Raw genomic sequence first — 23,782 nt, forward strand, 5'->3', positions numbered from 1 at the left:
CAAACAGACAAGGGAGGCGAATAAACACCGGCGAGCGTGCCCGTTTGTGGTGGGCAACTTAGTCTATGTATCGTCTAAGAACATTAGCTTCCCCAAGGGACGGGTAAGAAAATTCATACCTAAATATATTGGGCCATACCAGATAATGCTGGACTTCAAGAACAACTCATACAAGTTGGACTTGCCGGATAGGTTGAAACAACGAGGAGTGCACCCCATGTTTCATGCATTGTACTTACGAATCCACATGCCCAACAATGACCACAAGTTCCCAGGAAGACTCGAGATGCAAGTTGCCGATTTCGACGATCATGTTGATCGAGAATGGGCCGTGGACAAGGTACTATCGCACCGAGGTACCAGAATGGACGCTGACTTCGAAATACTTTGGAAGTCCGGAGATAGGACCTGGCTGCCATACAGCCAAGTAGAACATCTTGACGCCCTGAAGGACTATTTTACCCTGGTCAGCGTCGAGACGATCGGTGAGCTGGCGGATGGCGATGGGGAGGTACCGACTGACGCTCCCCAGGTGTTTCTAGGACACCTATGTCTCACTCCCTTCCCTACAAATACCCCACCGTTCCTTCATCCTTCAACATCTCCACCACTTGACCTTCGTTGCACCATGCACAACCCCGCATTTCGCAACTTTGTCCCTGTGGGGCCAGGGTCCTACACGTTCTCGGACATGCATGTCCCTCTGTGCCAATATACCATCACACACGACCAAGTTAAGTCCTTCGTCTTGTATGACACACTGTTGCACTCTGGCGAGGACAGCAGCCAACACTCTATTCCCCTTGGTTACGACGAATTCGCGTTCATTTTCAACTTCAACAAGCCTGAGATCCTCGTTAAGTTCACCACCACTGCCGCAGACAGTTCCATTAAGGTCAACGGACCTACTGTGACTGCCTCGTTCCTCATCGGCGACGACGAGGAACCTGTCGCTGCTCTTAATCCTGACCAGCCTGCCCAGCCAGTCGTTGAGGCCACCCGTGATCCTGACGGAGGCTGCTGGTTGGACAAACGCAAGGCAGAGCTGATCGACGATACCCTTTGGGACACCCTTGAGCGTTCCCACCACCAGAACTCCTGCCATGACGAAGCCATAAAGGCTCGTAAGGACAAGAGGAGGAGGCTCGAAGGTCCCCCTCCCCCTGTCGCACCTGCACCTAACATTCCCCGTCCCCCTACCACTACTCGTGATGCTGGTGCTGGTAGCTCTAGCCGAGCTATCGCCCAGCCGACCATTTGGGATGATGACGTGCACATGGAAGGTGCGGAAGGCATGAACCATCGCGAAGGGGTCGAAGGACCCACCATTACTGAAAAGAAGGGCAAAGGATGCAAGAAGTGAGGGGTTTGACAACCCCTGAAGGGGGGTATGTGGCGTCTACACATCCACTCAGCTTGACCCCCAACCATACCATGTGATTATCACCTCAGGCATTACTTTTCGGAACCAATAATGGTCTTTCAGACTCGGTTTCTATGTTGTGGGAAAGTAGTCTGTTAGACCCACCCTCCCGCCATCTATTAATAACACATCCTCCTAGCGTGCACCGCGCACCTCCAGGAAACCCTCGCGCACCTCCAGAAAACCCTCCAGATCCTCCAGAGAACCTCTCGTACCCCTCCATAAAACCCTCCAGCCTCTCCTGTGGCTCCAATGCAACGAGCTTGGGAGCCTTGCTCCTCCCCGTTTCACACTGTAAGTTCTTCTCTTCTTTCCCTCACCATGTCTTCCTCGACACCTCGTCGCACTTGCAAAGCTCAACTTGCATCGTTTGGCCTAGGCTCTCACTTTGAAAAAAGATGATGACGCGCAAATGAAGATGTGTGTCCAGAGAATGCGTTTGGCTCGTTTAGTAAGCATTTGTTTGAGCCAGCTGGTTGTTTGCAGGCTCACGTCTGGCTCAAACAGCAGTCTATTAATAATACATCCTCCTAGCATGCACTGCACACCTCCAGAAAACCCTCGTGTGCCTCCAGAAAACCCTCACATGCATCCAGAAAACCCTTGCGTGCCTCCAGAAAACCCTCCCTATCCTCCATAAAACCTCTCGTACCCCTCCATAAAACCCTCCAGCCTCTCCTGTGGCTCCAATGTGCCGAGCTTGGGAGCCTTGCTCCTCCCTGTTTCACACTGTAAGTTCTTCTCTTTCCCCCACCATGTCTTCCTCGACGCCTCGTCGCACTCGCAAAGCTCAACTTGCATCTTCTGGCCTAGGCTCTCACTTTGTAAGCCCAAGGAAAGCTTGAGACAAATGAAAAACCCAAACATATGTTGAGCTGCCTGGCGCAGAGACGAAGCGCCGCCGACTTTTAGATGCAATGGAGCAACTTATGAAGTCGCAACATGAGGAACCACACCTGCAGTTATCTGTTCAAGCTGCACCACCCGATACTGTGACTACGGAACACATGGATGCTGACAATCTTGTTGAATTCCACTCCGAAGATGTGGATGAACAACCATCTCTGGAGATCTCAGTAACATCTGTCAAACGGTGGATCCTACCAGACCAACCCACTAATTCACTGTATAAAAACTGGATTGCACTCATACCAACCCTTGTTGATCCGGTACTCCAGTACTTTGGACAAACGCAGGGCAAAGCACTGGAAAATATACATCCAGTCATATCTGCATGCGGGGAGCCTTCGTGTACACCGAAACGGACAACAATGATGTGTTTATGATCGTCAGCCCATATCTTGCAGTGTTCAATTTTTTGCTGACATTTATTTAGGCTTTACATCTATAGATGTACTAAGTTGTACCTGCTCAACTCTCCAGCAGGTCCTCGTCCACCATGGTCTATTCCCAACCGCGCCTTCACAGCCTCGGATGGCTGTGTCTGTTGACTTGCTTTCATTCTACCGCGCGTTGTTTGAGCGCTCATGTGACGCGATTAACGCACTCACATCAGTGCTCAAAAATCACTATTCCCGGCGGGGTTACCAGATGACTGATGCCCAGGTAACAATCAGTTACATACTTATATCACTACTGATTCATTAGTGTTTCAGGGTGAAGTTATACAGGACCCCTTCCGCCGAGGCCTCGGCTATGCCGTCCAATGGTATGACATCCTGCAAGTTGAAGTTGAGCGCCAAGTTGAGATGGTCGTTCAACAACATTGTGATCATATAGCGAAGTTTCAAGTGTCCTCTCGAGTCCCAAATTCGCCTTTGCTCACTCAATGCGCACCCCTTCTAGTGCAACGGTGTCCTGCTTGCTTTGCAGGTATACTCCATGGTAGATCCACAGATGAAGGAGGTGACATCCACGTTGCAATGGACGGTAATTTCCATCACCGTCATTGACGTGCTGCTGGAGACTGTCCAAATTTCTATGACCCTACCTATTTTCTCCCCAAAAGCTTTGTTGACGCAATTGGGCACCATATCGACACTCAACGTAAGCGACCCGTGAAGTCTCACGTGCCCCTCATCCCCAACAAAGCCGTTGACCAATGCGAGAATGCTTACGAGGCTGCTGATGGCAAAAAACAGAAAGCCGCTATGGATAGCTTTGATGACACTGCAATCATGGCCCTTATCTGTCGTCATGACATCCCATTATTTTTTGCCAATATAGACTCACCTGGAGAACAGCAGAAGTATTCAGTAGCTTTACTTCACCACTTCTTTTCATTTCTTCCACCTGAAGCTACTGTCGTAGCCCTTTACGATATCGGCTGTGTTTTGGCACAAACACTCTCCAAGGTACATTATGATCCTGGCTGGAACTACTTGCTTACACTATTTACAGTATGACATTCTTCCCATAAGTATCACCTCACACCTTCGATTTGCAACCACTGCAATGCACACATATGGGCACGAGTGGGCTTGCCAGCTCGTATATAATCCACGAATATGTGTGGGTCTTGGCTTATCTGATGGCGAAGGGACCGAACGCCTTTGGTCTCACTTAGTTCGATTGATAGGTGTTGAGCACACTTCTAGTGTATGTACTCTATTATTTTCATTATGAACTAATTCATTTAAAACACTGCTTAGCGCCAATGCCGTTTATGGCTAATCGATCGGCAAGCAGTGGCTATAGCTTCAGAGATGTGAATTGACCTTGGCGACTGGATCAAACGACGCCTCAGACGGGGCATCAAGGAGCAAGGTTCGGCAGCCCAAGACGTGCTAGATCGATGTGGGGTCCCCATTGAAGAATTGCAGTCTGAGTGGTTGCAGCAAAGGCATTCTCAGTTATCTATCCATGCTCGTAGGTTTTATACATTTTTAATGGCGTAACTATTACTCAATGATATTGCAAGATGCACCCACCCGCCTCAAGAAGGAGTTGAACACTGTCCTAGCTCTCCAGGCAGATCTGGACACCTCAGACAAAGCATTGCAAACCGCCAGGACGATGTTGGAGAAAGATATGGCTTCAGATGATACTCTAGAGGCTCTCGAAAGTCTAGAGAGGGGACACGATTGCCTGATGAACAAGGTCGAGGCTCTTTACTCTTCATTGAACGTTCATGACAGGTTCCCTGAGCTTCATGGCATCAATCTCAAATTTGTTCGCATCCTTCTAATGGCACGCGATCTCAAAATGAATGTTCGTAAACGTGTGATTGTAAGTTTCTTTGAGTGGGATAAACTTGATCAAGCAGTAGGTGGCGTCCAGCAAGCGTTAGGTAAGTTCGTGCTCTTTTGTTAGTCAATGATTTATCAGATTCTTTCAGGCACCAAGCTGCATCAACAGACACGTAAAGCAATTTCAAAGCGTCAGCCTGCACTAATGACCGCTATCAGGAGATTCAACTCCTACTGCGAGCGGCTCGATTCATTGTATGATACATCCTGGGGGATTCCACTGCCCGCACCCCTTCCCACCAAACTTGTGGAACTACGTTCCGACCCAGGACTGATGGAGGATGTATGGATTACGCCATCTCTTGGAGAGGTTCCGCGATGGTTAGATGACACATCCATAAGAGACGGTATTCGTGCACTGCTCAAGCATGACCAGTGTCGAGAGGAGCAGGTTCAGCTGGGCATTGAGGCCGATAACCTGTGCCGCTTCTTTGGAAATGAGTTGGCAGCGCTTGAACTTGCCCTTCGGTCGCCGAAGAGTGAGTTAATTTTCTTCTCAACTTCCATTTCTCACCCATCCTTAGGTGAGCCTTTCGCAGTTCCATTGCAGCAACGGCATGCCAATTTTATCCGCCTTCAAACATGATGGTCAAATTGCTTAGCTTCTTCAGTATGGTTCACTAACGAAGTCAGCAAGACAGTGGCCATTGTGACCACCCTCTCGGGAGGCTCACCAAACATGATGTTTCACTGGATTAATGCCAGCACGCTGGTAGTGCCTGATTCTGAGGGTAGTGATGAACTCCCTATCGTTGATCCTGACCATTGCCCCCAAGTCGATTCTGAACAAGCAGCACTTGCCGATGTCCTGGAGGGTGAGATGGGGGCATTGGAGTTAGATGACGATGACTCAACAAATTATGGGCGCGAAGTTAATGCCGTGATTTGCTGGAACCTTCCTGATGTACGTTTATCTTTATTGTTAGGAATTGACGCTGACATGTCATAGAATCTCCTTGTGGATGACTTCTGTGTCCCATCGCAAGAGCCAGACGTCCTTGACCCTGCTAAAAATTTTGCATGAATACGACCTTCGCACGATGGAATCCCTCGTCTACTTTTTGAGCCGAAAGACATTGGTATACTCAGTTCTCCTACTGCACGCCTCAATGATATATGTATCAACAATTGCGCCATTCTCCTGTGGTGCTCTCAGCTCAATACTTCCGCTACACGGTGCGCGATGCTCTCTACTCATGATCTTCCCCACATTCGTTATAATGCCCCAGATGATATCATCTGGCGCCACACATCGTGGATTCGTTATTGGGAAAAAGACATCTGGGTACTTCCAATTCATTGTCCGTCAGGCATTGGACACTGGGTGATGTGCATCATCCAGTTGTCGACCAAAGAACTTTACCTTTTTGATAGCATGGGTGATAGGACGCCTTGGCAAAGTGACAGTCAAAGTGAGTTTAATTTTAAAGTGTCCTTTTCATCTGATTGATTGGCACCTGATATGAAAGCATATAATAAGACTGATTGCTCGGTTCATTGCAATTGCGCGTCAACACGGCCATCATGTTCATATTGATCTCGAAGGGTGGGTGGCTCGACCATTGAATGTGAGTTGCATACTTGGCTTTCTTAACTAGTCTGACATTATGTATTATCTAGATCAAACGTCTTCAGAATAATGACTTTGATTGTGGCCTATGGGTATTGGCTGCAATATTCGCCATTGTACGTGGCAGCCATATAACAGGCCTACATGAGCGGGACATGGACAATCTGCGACGCTATATGCGGACTATGGTTCTTGCATTACCAGCTCTCTCGAGTTACAGTATTACAAAGTCTACATATATGGATTATTCCCAGTAATCAGTATATCGTCCTCCCTCTGATAATTCAATATCCTTCGCGCTACCCATTGGCGATAGCATTCGGCCATGACCTTGTGTCTTGTGCATGCCTGCAAGTTGCTGACACGAGCATGAAGCTCATCCCAACCTGTAACTAACCGCTGACGCACTTCTCGGATCTCCTTCAGAACCTTGGAGATTTCACCCATGCTATACATGGCTGTACGGTGGGTATGTGATTCCCTTTCTGCGTGCAAGTGATGGCTATGCATCACATCCAAGAGATTTTGCGTGAAACGGTCTTCCTCTGGTGAGTCAGGTGGAGCTGGAGAGTCGTAAGGAGGGGCTTTATCCCACTGCAAGAGATCGGATTGATCAATCAAGTTAGATCCAGCGAGAGATTGATGAAACAGATAGGAATTGGGAAGGGAGAAGGTTGAGCATCAGATTAGTGAAGACGTTCGAGGATCATGCAGATCCTCAGATATGTTATGAGGCCCACATCGACCATGACGTTTGGCATATGCATGAGCATTCTGAGCTTGGCGAACAATTTTACCTCTGCAAAACATATGATTAACAAAAACAAATGATTGCAAAATACTGACTGTTCTGACCGAGCATATAATGCTTTGTGTCGCCGTGCAGCTGCCGATTTCTCTTCAAATGTGAAGTACTTAGCTTTGGGACCCATAGAGACCAGGCAAGTGGGCAAATGGTCAAAACTGTGTGAAGACCAAACTTGATCTTAAGTTCATATTGCAATGTTATCCTGTTACCCGTCAGAACGCAATACAGCCATCAAACATGAAGTTCTGGCCTTTATTTTTGTATTAGCATGATCGGGCATACCGTGGAAGTCGACGACACCAGTCCAGGCAGCTTGGCTGGCAGTCAATCCCTGTCCATTTGTCTTTTAAATTCAGTGTGATTTGTATTTTCAATTTCATTGGCTCACCAATCACTCCCGGTGACTCGGAGAAAGTCCTCTGAGCTATACTAGTTAGCATATTTCATATTATGTAAAAAGTTGTCACAGTACGACAAACATCGTAACGGCATGAAAGTTCAACCAAACCAAATAGACCAATGCTGCTCTACCATCCTCACTATATCATCCCGCGATTTTTGCATCTGCTGCAACCTTTTGTGCATGTAGTTCCACCCTACTCGCTTAGTAGCTGCCTTTGGTGTGCCGGGTGGCGAACGGTGTCGAAAGGTGGAGCTCCAATGTGTCCTCTTTAGTCATGTTGCTTCATGCAGACATTTTCTGTCTGATCAAAACCTCGTTTCCGCAGTGAATCCCATTACCACCCCACAGGAGCCTCAAAAAGGCCTCCCAATAGCCTCAAGAAGGCCTCCCAGTAGCCTCTATGAGCCCAGGTGAAACACTTAACCCTCTTGGGCCAACTAACCCGCGCTCATTTACCACTTTTGGTAAGTCATAGCTTTTTGGCGCTATTGAAGGAGGCTTCTCTGAACTTAGCAGAATTCCAAAATTTCCATGGCCTGTTTTTCACGTTATCGATCAACTGTATCTACTATTGCACCTTGCCTGTATCCTGCTGCAGAATGACCGCAATCATATCCAAGTCCTTGCACTTTGTTGACGTTGCCACACAGACAGATGCGCACTCCTTTACTATCACTCACCTCGTAAGTCCTTAGTCAGTTTCATATGTGGATTCTACTGATCGCTTCTAGCTTGTGGACGCGGCTGTGATAACAGAGGACCCAGGAGTTAGTAGTCTCCAAGTCGATGCCGGATGGAAGACCCTCGATGGCATTCCTTGTATCATGGGTGGCCTAACGGCTCTTGTTGGTAAGGTTTGTTGCATCCTTTTTTTCACTGATCTTGACTTTATTTCAGCATCTGTCGGGGGCACCCTGCGTGGGCGTACCCAAAATGATTTCCCTTGGAAAACCCTGCCCAAGGAGCTAGCTTGGCTCGGATGTTGCCTCGTCAACTACCCTAACGAGACTTTGATGCCTGGCGAGACTCGACCTACACTCTCTCGGAGCAAAGGCGTCCATGATCTGACCCTTCCTCATCGTATCAATCTTGTCAATGCGCTCAAGATGGGCACCCTCACCATTCGAGCCGTGACACATGATGCTGCTCGCACACGCCTTACAATGTCTACAGACCCAGTTATTATTGGAGAAGCACCCTCACATCGATCGATCTACTCCCGCGGGCGACGTGTGTTCGCTAATGGTGACATTGACTGCAAGGGGCCTCGCCGTCTTGCCTCTCCCCCTTCTACACCTCCCACTTCTACACCTCCCACTCGTCCTTCTACACCTCCTGCTCGTCCTTCTACACCTCCCACTCGTCCTTCTACACGTGCTACTCGTCCTTCTACATGTGCTGCTCGTCCTTCTACACATGCTGCTCGTCCTGATACATCCCCTACTTGTCGTCATGTTCAGGTCTTTGTAGAGATATCACGCCCGCCACCCCGGCCAGCTTCTAGGGCAGTCTCCAAAGTAATACCACCATCCACCACTCACACCATATCACGCCTGCCACCCTGGCCAGCTTCTAGAGCAGCCGCCAAAGCAACAACATCGTCCATCGCTCACACCACGGATCTTATCCCGCCAATCACTGCCATCGAGTGGCCTGCATCTTCTTCTGAATATGTTGATGATGACACTCTAGATGAGGAGTCAGATGCTAGTGAGAGCGATCGTCGGCCTGCCAAGCATCTCAGACGGTATAACAGCAAATAATTGAATATTAATGTTTTCAAATAATATAGATAGCATGTTAGTAGAACAAATCTTTTCGAATTTGTACTTTAATTTCTGACGTGGCAACAGAAGTAGACTCACGGTTTCATCAATGTTATCTTTAGTCGCAAGATGATATTCATTTTGCCGCTTTTCTGTAGCCTCTCGGACCTCCAGTTGGCATATTTGATATCTCGCTGCTTCTACATACAACCATCCTGAGCGCTTATTAGTGCTTGATCGCTGATGCCTGTGCAGTTCCCGGTGTCTTGGGTCACACTTACTATTAGTTGTTATCGCTCCAGGTGTTACCATTCGAAATTCAGGTTGTATTCAGGAATCTCATACTCGAGTCATGATCATCATAATGGGATTGTGCAAATATAGGAGTGCCTGCCAGTATGTTTCCTGCCTCGTCACTCCTTAACTTACTCACAGAATCCCACTAATTTCACTGGTTCTGAACGACGATTGAACTCATTGTTCGATATTATGTATATTCACATCATCCTTATGCTCAATGTTATCTGTATTGCTTTGTTCTGAACCCTCTTGTTAGCCTCTCGCGCCTCCTGAGACCCTCACTCACACCCTCATGAACTTGCTGTCTTGGTTGGGTATCTACCGGTAAGTCTCCTGCTTTCACTTCTTAACGTACTCACAGAATAACACTAGCTTCACTGGTTCTGAACAACATGATTGAACTCATTTCAATGGAACCACCAGCTCGAATATTTGATTGCAAAGTGAGTCATTTGGCATTATGTATAATGTTATCCTCATTCACTTCATTCTGAACCCTCTTGTTAGCCTGTCAAACTCCTGAGAGCCTCAATAGAGCCTCACTAGAGCCTCACTCGCGCCCTCATGAACTTGTTGGCCTTGGTTACCTATCCGAACAAATTTCAATGTCTTACGTTTGTTTAATTCTGTGCTATTATACCATTCTAACTTGTTTAGTCCACATCAGCTCAAATCAGCCTCATAAGTATCAGGGCACTGCTGGGTTTTTTTCGTGCTTTTTCCGATTCCCTATCTGATTTACTCTGTAATATCTTGCGCAAACTGCCCAACAGGCAGTCTACAAAAAATTGTCCTCTACTGCATATTGTACAAGTAAGTAGGTGTGCTCTCATATATTTCTTCTATCATTGACTACATACTGTAGACATGACCCAAAACATCCCCGATGACCTGTCATCTCCTCACCCGAGCTACATGGGACTATCCCCCGATACCTTCGATTACATGCAAGAGCAGTTCGGCGGTGGCCGTTGATGTGCAATGCCCCCTGTTGAGCTGACTCCCTCTCGACTCAGGAGTAAGCTCAAGGCTACAGCACGGGATGTTGGCCTTGTCAAAGGTGCATCTACCCACTGCCAGGCCTATCAAAACCGCACTATGGGAGGTCAAGATCCCATATCTGCGCACTCTGGTGCACCAGACTTACCTCATGTGGTGCCAGGTGGTACTTTAACAAGCGAAACATCATCGCCAATGGTCCACGCGGCTAGTAGTCGCCATGCCTCACCATTTCCTGCCCCACAGGCTCCTGCACAGCTCCAGGATGTTTTTTTTGGTTCCATGGACCAGCAACACGCGTGGATAGATTCTAACTCTGACACCTTTAGCATGATGGGGTCTGAGTCTTTTTTAGCTGGAGGATCACAAAATCACCTCACCACACAGGGCATGGAGCGCCTAGCACCTCCACCAAGTTATACTTTTCCTGCGAGTTCGTCGGGTCAACCAATGACTTCTCATGGATGCTCACTAGATCCTCATGCTACAGGCCAATACCCTTCTGGCTTTACGGAGGATTTTTCTGGCGAAGTCTCACTGTTCATCCTTCAGCCAGTTCCGTCGTCGTCGTCATCTCATGATCATCCGCTTCCCCTCCCAACCACAAATGTCATTCCACCAACACCATTGAAGGATGGTGGCAGCCAGACTAATGCTACCACCTCGACAAATACTATCGGTACTTTGCTGAGTGGTTCCAGTTCGCAGATGGACTTAGAAGGCTATCCTCCTGCCTCTCATGAACGCTTTCCCGAGGAGCACGAGCTGGTGACCCATCAAGAAGGACTTACGGTTACTGGACGCAGGTCCGCAGAGTTGAATGCAGCACTGGATATCGGGTTTGCTGCAGTAGAGCAGTGCTTTCTCGATCTCTCTGCATCCACCACACTCCCTATTTCTCAACTGATTAACTTATTCCTGAAGAGTCGCGGACGCACCGTTAATGGTACTAATTATTGGAACCTATATGCCAACTACTTCAAAGAACATATCCAGGCGGAACTCGCGCGCATTGGCAGAGAAGCTCCCGCTGGAGGTGGCACGCCCAGTAGGTGTCATATTGTATCTTGTTGCACAGGATGTTTATGTCCCTTATAGGTGCAACCGTGCGCATGCAATGTTACGACAAATTCAAAGAAGCATATCCTGATTCTTACCAAGATATCCTGCTAATGCATGAGGAGGCATCGCTCCTTGGATCATCGCCTCAAACAATAGCTCAGCGTGGACAGGGCTTCCAAAAACATTATTGAAGAGTGATACAGATAGTATGTTTTTTCACCCGAAATTCTCTCATTCCCTCATGTCGTTATCATAGCTTGAGTCTGCCGCTGTTAAATTTGGCTTTGAGGCGGCTGTCGTTCTCTGCGGCAAAGTAGTCAATGAAGATGGCTCACTTGGCCACTCATATAACACACCAGGCACTGTAGGGGTAAGTTTTTTGTGCTCTATGTCCCGACGTATACTTAAAGATACAGTTCTGGGAGACACAATGTCATGTGATGCCATTGTTGGGCATCTCAAGGTGCACGTTTAGTAAGTGTAAAGATAAATTATGTTTATGCTATGACTAACATCGAAACAGTAATAGTACATCTTTGACTGCAGTGGATGATGCATTCAACGATGGCACCCACAATGACCCTTCGACCCCAAACTCGACTCTGAACCATGATCGTGACCAATCTCAGGCTCCCGAGGGATGGGATGACAGTTTGAAATGGATCAAGCTCGAACTTATCAGACAAGTTGGTACATTAGAACGTCGCTACTCCTTTTATCCATTTGACCTAAACTACGAATAGCCCAACTTGGGGGCAAGTGCACCTGGGATAAAAACTTCTCTTGGAAGGGCATGTCAAGCGCCCTTGCTGATGCCAATCTCTGTATCAGAGGCTATCCTGCTCACAAGTGTCTTTTGCCCGGCGAAGCTCACAATGAAAACTCAAGGAACAAGGGCATCGGAGCACTGATGCAGAAGGAAATTGCAGTGCTCGTAGATGGGTTGAAGGCAGGAACTATGCAAGTTGTCAAAGTTGACAAGGCACACCGAGGTGAGTTTTGTTTATGTTATACTATGAACTTTCAGGTTTTAACCTCATGTGTAGCGGCTGTGATGGCCTCTGAGAGGCCAGTCATCACTGGCATAGCACCACCACCTGAATGGCCACATGATGGCGCTCGACGACTATTTGCTAATGGTGATACTGACTATCATGGCCCAGCTCATCTCCAGCCTAGCAGTGCAGCTACGAAGGTAAAGAAAGCCACTGATAAGGCACCTCAGGCACCTCTTTGACCCTCCAATGATGACGACGACAATGATTTGGGTGACAATCGCCCGGCAGTACCTGCTGCTCCCAAGTTCTGCAAACCTACCATACGATTAGACCTACCTGCACCACTGCCCTCGCGCCTGTTCAAAGTTGTTGTACCACCAAACCCACGCCCGGTCAAAACTGTTCGAAAGCCAGAACCAGCTGCAGCAGAGAGCGAGGTTATCGAACTGACTTCAACCGAGGAGAATGCTGTCGAAGAGTCGGATACTAAGTATGAAGAAGCGCGCGGGAAAAAGAGGAAACTAAAGGCCACAAACATGTCGCGTGCATTGAAGAAGCTAGCTTCATCCGAGGAGAAGACTGATGCTTCAAAAGCGGGGAAGAAAGGGACACGGGCTCAGACAAAATCACCCAAAGTACCTCCCATGCTGACCTCAACAACCTCTCTGACAAAGGGTGGTCCTCTGTCCCCATTGACAGTGGGGTCATCGAGTGTGGCGGCATCACCAGAACCTGGAAGTGAGTACACTTGATTCTAACTTGACTCCATTTGACTCAAGGCTGACAGCTGTGGTGCCAGCGCGACTTCGGGATGGACCATCTAATGAGCGGACCAAGGGTAAGCAATTTTCAATCAAATTTGTCTTGTAACATAGCTAATGATCTATTGTCTATCTACCCTCCAGTCAAACCACGCCCAATCACCAAGGCATCCAAAGGCAAAATGAAGCGTATTCTTTGCATGGCCTACAGCCAGTCGGATGAATCTGAAGTTGATGAGGGCAAGAAGATGGACGTTATGGTTGCCGAGAGTGCCGTCTCCCCTGGTTTAGTCAATGTCCCCGCAGAATCTTTACAGGAAGGCTCACCTAAGGTAATGCATGATGACAGGCCAGCAGGAACCCAGCAGGAACTGCCTCAGATCACCAAACCCATCGAGGATCTTCACGATGCTGTTCGTGACTCTCGTGACCCCCATGACCCCCATGACCCTCCACACGACCTACATCAAGTTCATCACAAGCTCCCCATACGTCATGATCCTCATGAGGGTGTCCAGCAAGACCTTCGCAAGGGTAACCCTCCATGCCACCCACAGGAACCTCATCGGGAGGTCACTCCTAACCCTCGCGACGACCCTCGTGAGGGTGGCCCTCCTCCACGCCACCCACAGGAACCTCATCAGGAGGTCACTCCTAACCCTCGCGACGACCTTCGTGAGGGTGGCCCTCTTCGCAACTCCCACGAGCCTCGTCATGACCCTCGCAATGCCTTACATGACACTCGTCAACCTCTTCGCGGTCATTCTCGTGAGCCATGGTACATGCATGACGCCATGCACCATCATGAAGTTCATCTGCGTGAAGAAAGTCCTATGATTGAGCATGATACTCTCCACTCCTGTGATGTCTTCTACCACCGCGACTCTCACAATCACCGCTATGCCAGTTTGCAACCTCGTGACTATTATGGACCCAATGAGCCTTGCACTGACAGCGAGTTCACCATGCAGGATACTTCCCCGGCCTTAGAGTCCCATTATACTCACGGTGAGCATGAACGTGCATACCCAAGCCGATACAGCCCAGTGCTCAGTCCTGACTATGCTCATGAAAGTCGATATGCTCGACGCAATGGCCTTGACAAGCGCCAGGCATTTGGTGGAGGAGCATACCGTGACAGTAGGTACCCTCAAGGTAGAGCTCATAACCAGGATTCCAGATGGACGGACAATGTCCGTAATGTTGCATCTTCATCTTTGGACTACGTTCGTCGTGATGCTGTCCCGCGAGCATTTAATCGAGATCCCACTAACCCTCCGCATCCTCCTTCATCTTAATCGACTTTTGATATGCCTGTGCTTTTGTCATTTGTCGGGTTGCTATTTTGGTTCATCTTCTCATGCTTACTTTGTCTTTTTACGGTGATAACTTACTATGGTGGTTTTCTCATCCTACACTTGACCTGTCCCTTTCATACCCTACTTATGTAGCTATCCATTGATTTTTACGATTTCCTCTTGTTTCGACAATGTCAGTATAGCAGCTCCAATGTCTGCCTTGTTTGCTTCAGAACACGTTCAAAACCGCCATGAAACTTAAAGATAACGACACTGCAATGTGATATGTTTTATTACATAAAATGTGACATTCACAACATAAATACAATGAAAAAAGGAAGAAAAAAACATAACATACAATAAAGGGCGGGGAAAAACATAATGTATTGTTGTATGTGTGAGAAGCACAAGAGGCTCCAAATTATGTTGATAAGCGGCAAGACTCTCGATGACGTGATGAAAACATAACATAAGTATGAGTGACAAACATAGGAAATATAACATAAAGGCGAGGGGACAGCATAAGGTATGATGTATCATCGGAGGAGCACAAGAGGCTCCAAATTATGTTGATAAGCGGCGAGACCCTCAATGACGTGATAAAAACATAACATAAGTATGAGTGACAAACATAGGAAATATAACTTAACATAAAGGCGAGGGGACAGCATAAGGTATGATATATCGTCGGAGGAGCACAAGAGGCTAGTGCTGCTGAAGTTCAGTTCCGTCCGGTTTTTTCAAAACAATTGAGGACCGAGAACCGAACCTCGGTCAAGTTCACCAAGGTAGGGTGGACTCTGGGCCAGACCACTTTGAACGGGTTCACAATGGTCGGGTTCGAGTTCGAACCAGTTCGAACCGCCGAACGCAACATGAAATTAGCAAAATTTTCCAAGTACAAACAATTGTAGTAGGCTAGACTATTCAACAATAAACATTTGAGGAGCAACGAGCTCAGCCTGCACCATTGCTGAGACATGGCCTTGATGGTACGCACTTTTTAACAGTTGAAGTGCCTCAAATGTCTCTGGAAGCAAGCAGTTGCGACGTGTGGTGCTGGTGATGCCACCACTTGAGAATGCCTGTTCAGATGCTACCGCAGACCCCTGAATAGCGAGGTAGTCTTTTGCGATGCGAGCAACAGTGGGATACTGAACCGAGTGATGCTTTAAAACAATAATTGTCAGCTTCAAGTTACACGGAATATTAAGGATATGAGGGAAGTGAACTTACACCCCACCACATGACTACATTCTCAACATCCTCCAGTGGTGCAGCTAAGTAGTCCTCCAATTCCCGACGAGGCCTTTGACGAGCTGCATCATTTGAGACGCGAGCTTTGATTGCATCGCGCATCCAGCTCTGGCCGTAGGAACCTTGGCGTGAGAGGGATGGTGTAGCAGAATGTGTCGTCGCGGCAGATGAAGGAGGGGCACGATAATACTGATTAAACTAGATACTAAGTTAGTGCGCAGACAATTTATTGAAATACCCATGGACTTACCACATCTTCGAGCCGTTTCACTCCATCAGCAAAGTCTTGAGACGCCCATTTTGCCTTAGCGTAGGCAACTTTGTAGTTAGGGTCGAGGGCTGCATGAAAGTAAGAGTGTCGTCAAAATGAGAATGTGTGAATTAAGAATGGGGCATGTACCAAGGCAGATGAAGTAGACATCTGTGTCATTTGTCTTGCGGTACCACTTAGCCAGATTGTCCAGGCCGGATGTGACAGATGCTGAAAGTACGTCGAATGTTGAAGTGCCAGCCATGCGTTCCCACGTCTCTTGAAGATATTCGAGGACAGGAATGGTGCGCCAGACTGTAGGTTCCTGAGTAGCTGAGAAAGTCTGTTGAGCGTTAGCAGGCTCCTGCGCAGTGTAGTGCTAGTTAATACAGAAGGTGAAAAAAAGACAGTTGAAGGAACTGACCTGTAGCACGTCTCGAATCAACTCCAACTTTGCCCACTCCTGTTGTGTGAGCTTGAATGCCGAATATGTTTTCCCTTGTAAGTTGGGGACTTCTCCGCTGTCGTCAGCAAGTTGCGTGAACCTGTTCACTCCCTTAAATTCAAATAAATTAGATAGAACATAACACTTAATATAAAACAAACCTTGCGTAAACGAATCACTCGCTCCAACATCTTGAAGAGTGATGCCCAACGTGTTCGAACCCATTTGAGAAGTTCAAGAGTGGGGAGGTCAACCTCAGCGCAGCACTTCTTGAAGAAAACACGAGCTTGCAGGGACTTTCATATCTGCGTGACAAGTGAAAGGGCTTTACCGATAGTATTGGCAACGTCGAAATCGGTTTCATCGTCATCGTCGTCATCTTCTGCTGTCTTCTTGAGTAAAGCACTGGTGGATGTCGGGGCAACCCTCTCAACGAAATGCTTTGCTGCAAGATGCAGCGCATGTTCCATACAACGAACACGATGTTCGACTGGGTCCCAGTTGATGCCATTAGGGTTAGGGTCGATCTCCAATGCGACAGTTCGGATCGCTGTGTCGTTGTTCATGGCATTGTCAGCTGTGAACCAGCCAACCTATGATCAAACAATTAGTAGATAAACAGTAAGTACAATGACATAGATACTCACCTTTTTGCATATATCATACTTATCGATCACTTCGATCAAAATACCACCAATGTTAGTGCCGCTGTGGTTACCCTTAATGAGCCTAAAGGCAAGTTGCTCCGTCTTAAGTTCCCACTCCTGAGGTTTGTCTGCGGGTGAGTCAATGTAATGGGCGGTGACGGAAAGGAATGGGTCGCCTGGTTCAGAAGTCCAGGAGTTGAATGTCATCGGAATCTTGCTGTCAATGTGCTATGACAATTATAATGAGTGAAAATCAGACAATGACAATTATTAACAAACACTTACTGCTAGTTTTTCCTTGACTCGTTCGACAGCAAGTTTTGCTCTCTCTAGAATCTCGTCTCGTGTCTTAGTGCGGTGTGGAATATCTTGATCTGAAAGACTTGGCCGAAGGTATCGCAGGAGGCAGCGAAAGGATCCTTTGTCGACAAGTTGAAATGCCTGCAATTGCGTGAGGATGTGTACATGAAAGAAAGAAATAAACAAATAGTACCTCATCCTCGGCAACGATAAGCTCGACAATATAGTCGACAAGGCCTGACTTCGAAAACTGTGGTGGCTTGGGGACAAGGGCACGATCAAGAGTTCGCTGCCCTCCGTCGGATACCTTGACATTCAAGGGAATAGCGCGCTCGTGCATGAGGATGCCTTTCTCCTTGCAGCGACTCTTGTAAATCGGAAAGTGGCAGTTTGGATTCCGGGCGATGTGAGTATGACGGGTAGAAATGCTGCCTTTGAAGAAACAGTTTTGAAGAGGCACATTTGCTTCCCTATGAGACGGAAGGCAAGTTAGTAAAAAGACGCTTGAAGATGGGGAGCAAAACATACTTGCAAACATTACACCACCATCCATCCTCACTTTCACTGGTGTGTGTGTTCTTGTGGCCTTTTTCCTCGGTGAAGATCAACCGGAGATCTGCCGTCCACTTGTCTTTCTTTAGACTTTTGCGAACCTGGAGGTCTGATATGAGGAAAGCAGGAGAGAGTCTGAAAACACACTTACATCTCGGTCGGCATCTCCAAATGCTTTAATTTGCTGGTAAGCTTCTTCAGCTTCAGCTTCAGCTTCCTTGGCTTCTTTGTCACCTGAGTCCGCAACAAATGACTCATCCTTGTCACCATCGTCGTCGTCACCGCCGCCATCATTGTCGCCAATTGTAGAAGAGCTGGTTGCAGAGACAAGTGGGCGCTTGGTGGCAGGGGGCATGGTGGTAGTACCTGAACGTTTGGCAGGAATGGCACTGCTTGCTGCTTCTCGCACCTTTGCGGAAGGCTTGATAGGCCGGCCAGAGCGACGAGAACCAGCAACAACTGTTGCAGGCATTCGGTGAGAGCCTACGAAAGAGTCCAGGGTATGAGGGCCAGGGGGCAAAGCCTTAGATGAGGATTCAGGATGGGGCGAGATGGGCATGTCGTTGTCAGGATCATGATACCATTCGATTTCGGATGCATCCTTCAAAATGCCATTAGCATTAACTGCAGAGTTAAACATGTTTTGATAAATAAACTTACCTTGCATATACCCCACCCTTTTATTCTTGGCTGATGTTCTGCGCAAGGCCAGAATGAGATGTGAATATTCATTTCGATCAATCGTGTTGGTGATGCAATGTCTATTCCGATCAATCGTGTCGGTGATGATGGCGCCGGTGAGGATTGTGCCGGTGATGATTTTACCGGCAAACTTACTGATGTGTCGACAGTGAGTATCCTTCGAACCTGAGGAGTCGCAGAACAGAAGCAACAGAAGCAACAAACCTGCAACTCTAATGATGGGTTCGGACCGGTTCAGACTCGTCCGAACGGGTCTGACGTCCATCCGAGACCACCTGAATGAAGAACTTATGTAAGGTTCAGTCCTGTATTGTACATCGAACCCCTGACCGAACAGTGGTTCCGTTCACAAAAGTTCACATCAGGAAAATCAAAAAAATTCTTAATGAACCTTAGATAAACTTAGCATCACTTAATAAATATTTTAAGTCGGATTCAGCCAAAAAACATTAAGGGGATTGTGACTTGCCACAAGTAGGGTCTTCGGATGAATCTGACTTAGCTGCTCTGATTGCTGTGCTTATTATTAGAGCTAAGTGAAAGGTAGTAGGGTCTTCGGCTGAATGTGACTTAGCTGCTCTGATTACTGTGCTTATTATTAGAGCTAAGTGAAAGGAAGTACTAGTAGTACAGTACTACTAAGGCTACTACTAGCAGAAAGACTGTTTCAAAGTACTTTCAGGCTCCAAAGCTTCAAAAGTCAATATTAAGTAAAAAACAACTGAACTTTTGCATGGGTGACTTAGGGCTGTTTATTGCATGCGCACCACTTAATGTACTTCAAACTACTTTACTACGCTCTGAAAGGTCCTGAACTGAGCTTGAGCGCACCCTTAAGGACATAAAATCACTGAGATAAGTCAAACGCAGCATGATAAGAATCTGTTCAAGTCACATGCAGTAGCATTCAAGTTGTGCAAAGTAGTACTAGTAAAACAATGAAAAAAAACAAGAATCACCGGCGCCGGCTTCAAGGAGGAATGAACAAGCGACTTTGAGGCTCCTACTCCACATCTGAGTCAGATCCATCATTTCCCTCGGACTCGGTGTCAGATATGTCCACCAGCTGAGCGCGTTCATCCAGATCAAGGTCATCCTCCACAGCAGCATCATCAACGTCATCGCCAGGACGACGACTCTTCTTTGAGAATTCCATGGCAGATGCAATGATGACTTCGAACTTGTCTTCGCGGAGATTCTTCATGATAGCCTTCGCATAGGCGCGCGTCGATGTACCCCAGGAGATGTCGTTGAATCCTGTTTGCCGACAGGACACCTTGCCAGTCGACTGATTCATCGTCTTTGGCAACGAGATGCTGGTTTTGTTCTTCACGGCCTGAACCATTTTGATGGTGAGAGTACGAGTAGACCAGAGAGTTAAAGCTCGTTCGACCTAGTTAAAATTGTCAGTTCGTGAGTTTCGAGAATAAATAGGATGACGAGTACTTACCGCAGCACATGACAATGCGAGACCCCCAGCAGGATTTGCTAGTACACCTGGCTTGTCTACCCCAGGTATCTTTTGGGCACCACGGGTCACGGTGAAGTGTGCACCGAAGGTTTGCACAACAAATGCACCTTGATAAAGGCCCCGGAATTTCTGCGTTAAGCATTAGCACAACAACAACAACAACTCGGAAATTGATTGAGACGGAAGGAGTACATACAGACTTGTCATCACCATTTGCCTTCTTGTATAAGAATCGAAGGTTGCTGAGTGCGAACACTGTGAATTCCGCACGATTGTCATCAGAGTCCCTCAGCGAGTCCTGAGACTCAAAGTACGCAATGACAATTGCGATAGCTGCGGAGCCAATGTTGCTGCGGTAGGAGTCGGCAACTCGCTGGACAGCCTATATTGAAGTAGATCTAAGTTAGTACTGTGTTAGTAAAATTGAGCGCACTTACGATGTAGTAGACTGAACTAAGGCTTGTCACTGTGTGGCCGATATGGGGAAAGATCGCATCCCATATCACCTGCATCTTCTCACAGGCCAGCTTGGCGGGAACATCCCAGGGATTCGCCAATGTCGCAACATATTGTATGTATGTCGAGATAAAGACACAGCACCAGATTTTGGGATCGATGCCTTCGGGGAGGTCGTCATTGCTGGGTTTCTTCGCTCGTTCAGTTTGACAGGCTATTGGCTTGATGGGGGAATCTTTAACAAGAGCCTGTAGTAGTCAGTAGTAGTAGAAATAAACATGACGTCAAAACAGACACTTACTGAGCTCGTAACTCGTTTTTTCCCTTTGGGAGGGCTGGCGACTGCAGCCTCACATTCGAGACCTTGAGTCTCATCCTCGTCAGAGAGCCCTCCATCAATGACTCCAAGGTGATAGTTCTTCTTGGGTTCTTCTTTGATGCGAATGACCGGTTCTGCGTGAGAAATCAAAATGTTGTTAGTCAGGACTGAGTTGGACGATGATCGAGTGCTGCCATTGGTCAGGGGGGGAAGAACGGATCCATTGCGGCGCGAGGCTGATCTATTTTTAAAAATGCTGGGCTGGCTGGTGTTGGCCTTGCTACCAGGCTTTGAGTTCTCTGGGATGCTCGCAGCCCAATCATTGATGCCAGTTGAAAATTCCTTTGAGTCCATAGCACTAGCAGAATCACTGAGAAAAAAATAATAAAGTGTCGTTCCGTCGAGAGTGAGCATGATATTGATGGACAAGTGACGACAGGAAAAGAAGAAGGGAACTTCGTACCTTTTTGGCTGAACCGATTTCTTATCACGTTGCTGCTTCCCCTTCCCCTTATCATCTGACTTCTCCTTCGCCTTCTCCGTCACCTTCACCTTCGCCTTCTCCATCACCTTCCTGCTACCCCTTTCCTCAGTCTGACTACCACGAGGCCGTGCCTTAGGTGTGTTCTCATTGCTCAATGCTGGCATTGCCCACTGAGGCTTAGCTGGGATATCAGTAAGCATAGGTTCGTCATCCGAGTGATCGGCTTGCTGAAGGGCTGATCTTTTGCTGTGAGCTGCTGTAGGCGTCGCATCAATGACCAGGACATTCGACTCCGTATCTGAGTCAATGCTTATTGTGCTGGGAGGTTGGGCTGTCTTCCTCTTCTTCCTCGTCTCCTGCTCATTTGCCTCTTCCAGTTGCGCCACCTTAATAGCATCCCGCACCTTAGTCTTCTCAGCCGGCACCTTCTTGCCCTCCTGTTTGTCGATCCTTGCCTTCTTTTTTGGTGGCGAAGTAGGAGTTTCACTCAACTCTGAGCCATCCATGCGGGTGTCAGTTGTTTCTGAGGCTTGGGATGGATCTGGGTTGTAGGTGCTGGTGTCAATGACGGCTGTCGTCCATCTCGACATCAGAAATGAATCTGTCGTCTTCAGGAGGCAGAGTGGGTGATTTTGCACGAGTCTTCTTTGGAATGGGCTTTGGACGGGGCTTTGACTTCGGTAAGACTGCAGCCCGCGGGGTAGCATCGGTTGACGCGTCCTTTTCTGCTTGTTTCTTCTCATATTCAGCAACACGCTTGATCCCAGCGCCCTTGGCACGTTCCTTTTCTTCTTTGGCATCTAACTTAGCCTGACGCTCAGCAGCTACTTCTGCAGCCGTGCGACGTTTCTTCTTCGGGACCGCGTCTACAAGACCAGGATGCTGAGTTGCATTCTTGGTGCGGGTAACACTGGCGAGTAGACATTGGTGAGTCGGAGTGGTGGAAGGAGCAAGACGTGAAAGGTGAGCAAATTTCATCAACTTTACGATGGTGGTAGTCATAATACTAACTAAAGTGGTTCAAATCGGGACTTAGGGTTTTGCCACGCCTCACCAACATGGCACACTGGCATTGGACTCCCGCTCTGGTATGTGTTCAATGATATCTATACAACTGATATCGATCTTTTTTTATCTACAGAGCTAATCAATGCTCACCCAGATGTCGAATGGAACTCTGCGATTGAACTTGTGTGTGACAATCTCGCCACATTTTCTAGCCTGCAGGCAAGCGTGTTCTTCGGTATGTGCTCGTGTCTATTCAGTGGTTCGGAGAACGCTAATCTGAGTCTATTATACCAGATACGGCAGTCTTCTCGATGTTCACCCAGATGTCGAATGGAACTCTGTGATTGAACTTGTGCATGACAATCTCACCACGTTTTCCTCGGTATGTGCTCATGTCTATTCAGTGACTTGGAGAACGCTAATCTGATTTTATTATGCCAGATATGGCAGTCTTCTCGATGTTTGCCCAGATGTCGAATGGAACTCTGCGATTGAACTTGTGTGTGACAATCTCGCCACATTTTCTAGCCTGCAGGCAAGCGTGTTCCTCGGTATGTGCTCGTGTCTATTCAGTGGTTCAGAGAACGCTAATATGAGTTTATTATGCCAGATACAGCAGTCTTCTCAATGTTCGCCCAGATGTTGAATGGAACTCTGCTGATTGATATGGCAGTCTTCACATCGTTTCAGCTTCGTCTTCATCCCTCCAGCCCGTTCTGCTCACTATGGCTGCTGTACATGGTCCCATACTACCTGCCCATCCCTCTCCATTCCGCCCACTATGGCTGCTGTACATGGTCCCATACTACCTGCCCATCCCTCTCCATTCCGCTCACTATGGCTGCTGTACATGGTCCCATACTACCTGCCCATCCCTCTCCATTCCGCAATGCTCAGAGTGTGCCCCATTCCAGAATGGGCTATCATCCCGCACCCTTGGTCAGTCTTTAGTAGCCGCTCGTCATATTCGCACTAACCTGCAGTGCTAGATCGGGCAACCGATGACGGCAAATTGGACCATCATCCTTCACGACACCATCATCCAGCCCGTTCTGCTCACTATGGCTGCTGTACATGATCCCATACTACCTACCCATCCCTCTCCATTCCTCTCCATTCCGCAATGCTCAGAGTGTGCCCCATTCCAGAATGGGCTATCATCCCGCACCCTTGGTCAGTCTTTAGTAGCCGCTCGTCAACTCATCCCCCACTCGCATCGTTTCAGTTTCGTCTTCATCCCTGACTTGCATCCCTCACTCACATCATTTCAGCTTTGTCTTCATCCCCACTCGCA

General features: G+C 47.8%; 9 protein-coding genes across 9 annotated transcripts; 6 read left to right on the top strand and 3 right to left on the bottom strand.

Moving 5' to 3' along the window:
• Positions 1-691: 691 nt before the first annotated feature.
• F5147DRAFT_657032 (uncharacterized protein) lies at positions 692-1,363 on the top strand (the record flags this gene model as incomplete). The annotated part of the gene is made up of 1 exon (XM_041434196.1): positions 692-1,363. The coding sequence occupies one exon, from the start codon at positions 692-694 to the stop codon at positions 1,361-1,363; it is 672 nt and encodes a 223-aa protein (XP_041287635.1).
• Positions 1,364-2,178: 815 nt separating this feature from the next.
• Positions 2,179-5,656, top strand: F5147DRAFT_778851 (uncharacterized protein; the record flags this gene model as incomplete). The annotated part of the gene is made up of 12 exons (XM_041442198.1): positions 2,179-2,247; positions 2,299-2,701; positions 2,760-2,989; positions 3,040-3,313; positions 3,350-3,738; positions 3,785-3,982; positions 4,036-4,091; positions 4,131-4,252; positions 4,305-4,673; positions 4,722-5,156; positions 5,235-5,536; positions 5,582-5,656. The coding sequence occupies 12 exons, from the start codon at positions 2,179-2,181 to the stop codon at positions 5,654-5,656; spliced, it is 2,922 nt and encodes a 973-aa protein (XP_041287636.1).
• A 153-nt stretch (positions 5,657-5,809) lies between these two features.
• Positions 5,810-6,082, top strand: F5147DRAFT_584850 (uncharacterized protein; the record flags this gene model as incomplete). Its single annotated transcript, XM_041431815.1, has 1 exon — positions 5,810-6,082. A coding segment is annotated over one exon (273 nt), but the record flags the coding sequence as incomplete, so codon positions are not given.
• Positions 6,083-8,012: 1,930 nt separating this feature from the next.
• F5147DRAFT_778852 (uncharacterized protein) lies at positions 8,013-9,176 on the top strand (the record flags this gene model as incomplete). The annotated part of the gene is made up of 3 exons (XM_041442199.1): positions 8,013-8,096; positions 8,145-8,262; positions 8,311-9,176. The coding sequence occupies 3 exons, from the start codon at positions 8,013-8,015 to the stop codon at positions 9,174-9,176; spliced, it is 1,068 nt and encodes a 355-aa protein (XP_041287638.1).
• A 2,100-nt stretch (positions 9,177-11,276) lies between these two features.
• Positions 11,277-11,722, top strand: F5147DRAFT_524176 (uncharacterized protein; the record flags this gene model as incomplete). Its single annotated transcript, XM_041429961.1, has 2 exons — positions 11,277-11,514; positions 11,577-11,722. Coding segments are annotated over 2 exons (384 nt in total), but the record flags the coding sequence as incomplete, so codon positions are not given.
• Positions 11,723-11,970: 248 nt separating this feature from the next.
• On the top strand, positions 11,971-14,597 carry F5147DRAFT_778854 (uncharacterized protein; the record flags this gene model as incomplete). The annotated part of the gene is made up of 7 exons (XM_041442200.1): positions 11,971-12,014; positions 12,064-12,230; positions 12,284-12,532; positions 12,587-12,735; positions 12,844-13,276; positions 13,326-13,376; positions 13,444-14,597. 7 exons carry the CDS (start codon positions 11,971-11,973, stop codon positions 14,595-14,597), a joined length of 2,247 nt encoding a protein of 748 aa, XP_041287640.1.
• Positions 14,598-17,966: 3,369 nt separating this feature from the next.
• F5147DRAFT_657036 (uncharacterized protein) lies at positions 17,967-19,015 on the bottom strand (the record flags this gene model as incomplete). The annotated part of the gene is made up of 4 exons (XM_041434197.1): positions 17,967-18,149; positions 18,200-18,672; positions 18,709-18,915; positions 18,955-19,015. 4 exons carry the CDS (start codon positions 19,013-19,015, stop codon positions 17,967-17,969), a joined length of 924 nt encoding a protein of 307 aa, XP_041287641.1.
• A 738-nt stretch (positions 19,016-19,753) lies between these two features.
• Positions 19,754-20,916, bottom strand: F5147DRAFT_584863 (uncharacterized protein; the record flags this gene model as incomplete). Its single annotated transcript, XM_041431816.1, has 4 exons — positions 19,754-20,143; positions 20,201-20,350; positions 20,418-20,476; positions 20,655-20,916. Coding segments are annotated over 4 exons (861 nt in total), but the record flags the coding sequence as incomplete, so codon positions are not given.
• Positions 20,917-22,041: 1,125 nt separating this feature from the next.
• F5147DRAFT_778857 (uncharacterized protein) lies at positions 22,042-22,482 on the bottom strand (the record flags this gene model as incomplete). The annotated part of the gene is made up of 1 exon (XM_041442201.1): positions 22,042-22,482. One exon carries the CDS (start codon positions 22,480-22,482, stop codon positions 22,042-22,044), a length of 441 nt encoding a protein of 146 aa, XP_041287643.1.
• Between the last annotated feature and the right edge of the window lie 1,300 nt (positions 22,483-23,782).

This window comes from Suillus discolor, assembly GCF_016758755.1.
Source record: "Suillus discolor strain FC423 chromosome Unknown F5147scaffold_77, whole genome shotgun sequence".
Classification (NCBI taxonomy): domain Eukaryota; kingdom Fungi; phylum Basidiomycota; class Agaricomycetes; order Boletales; family Suillaceae; genus Suillus; species Suillus discolor.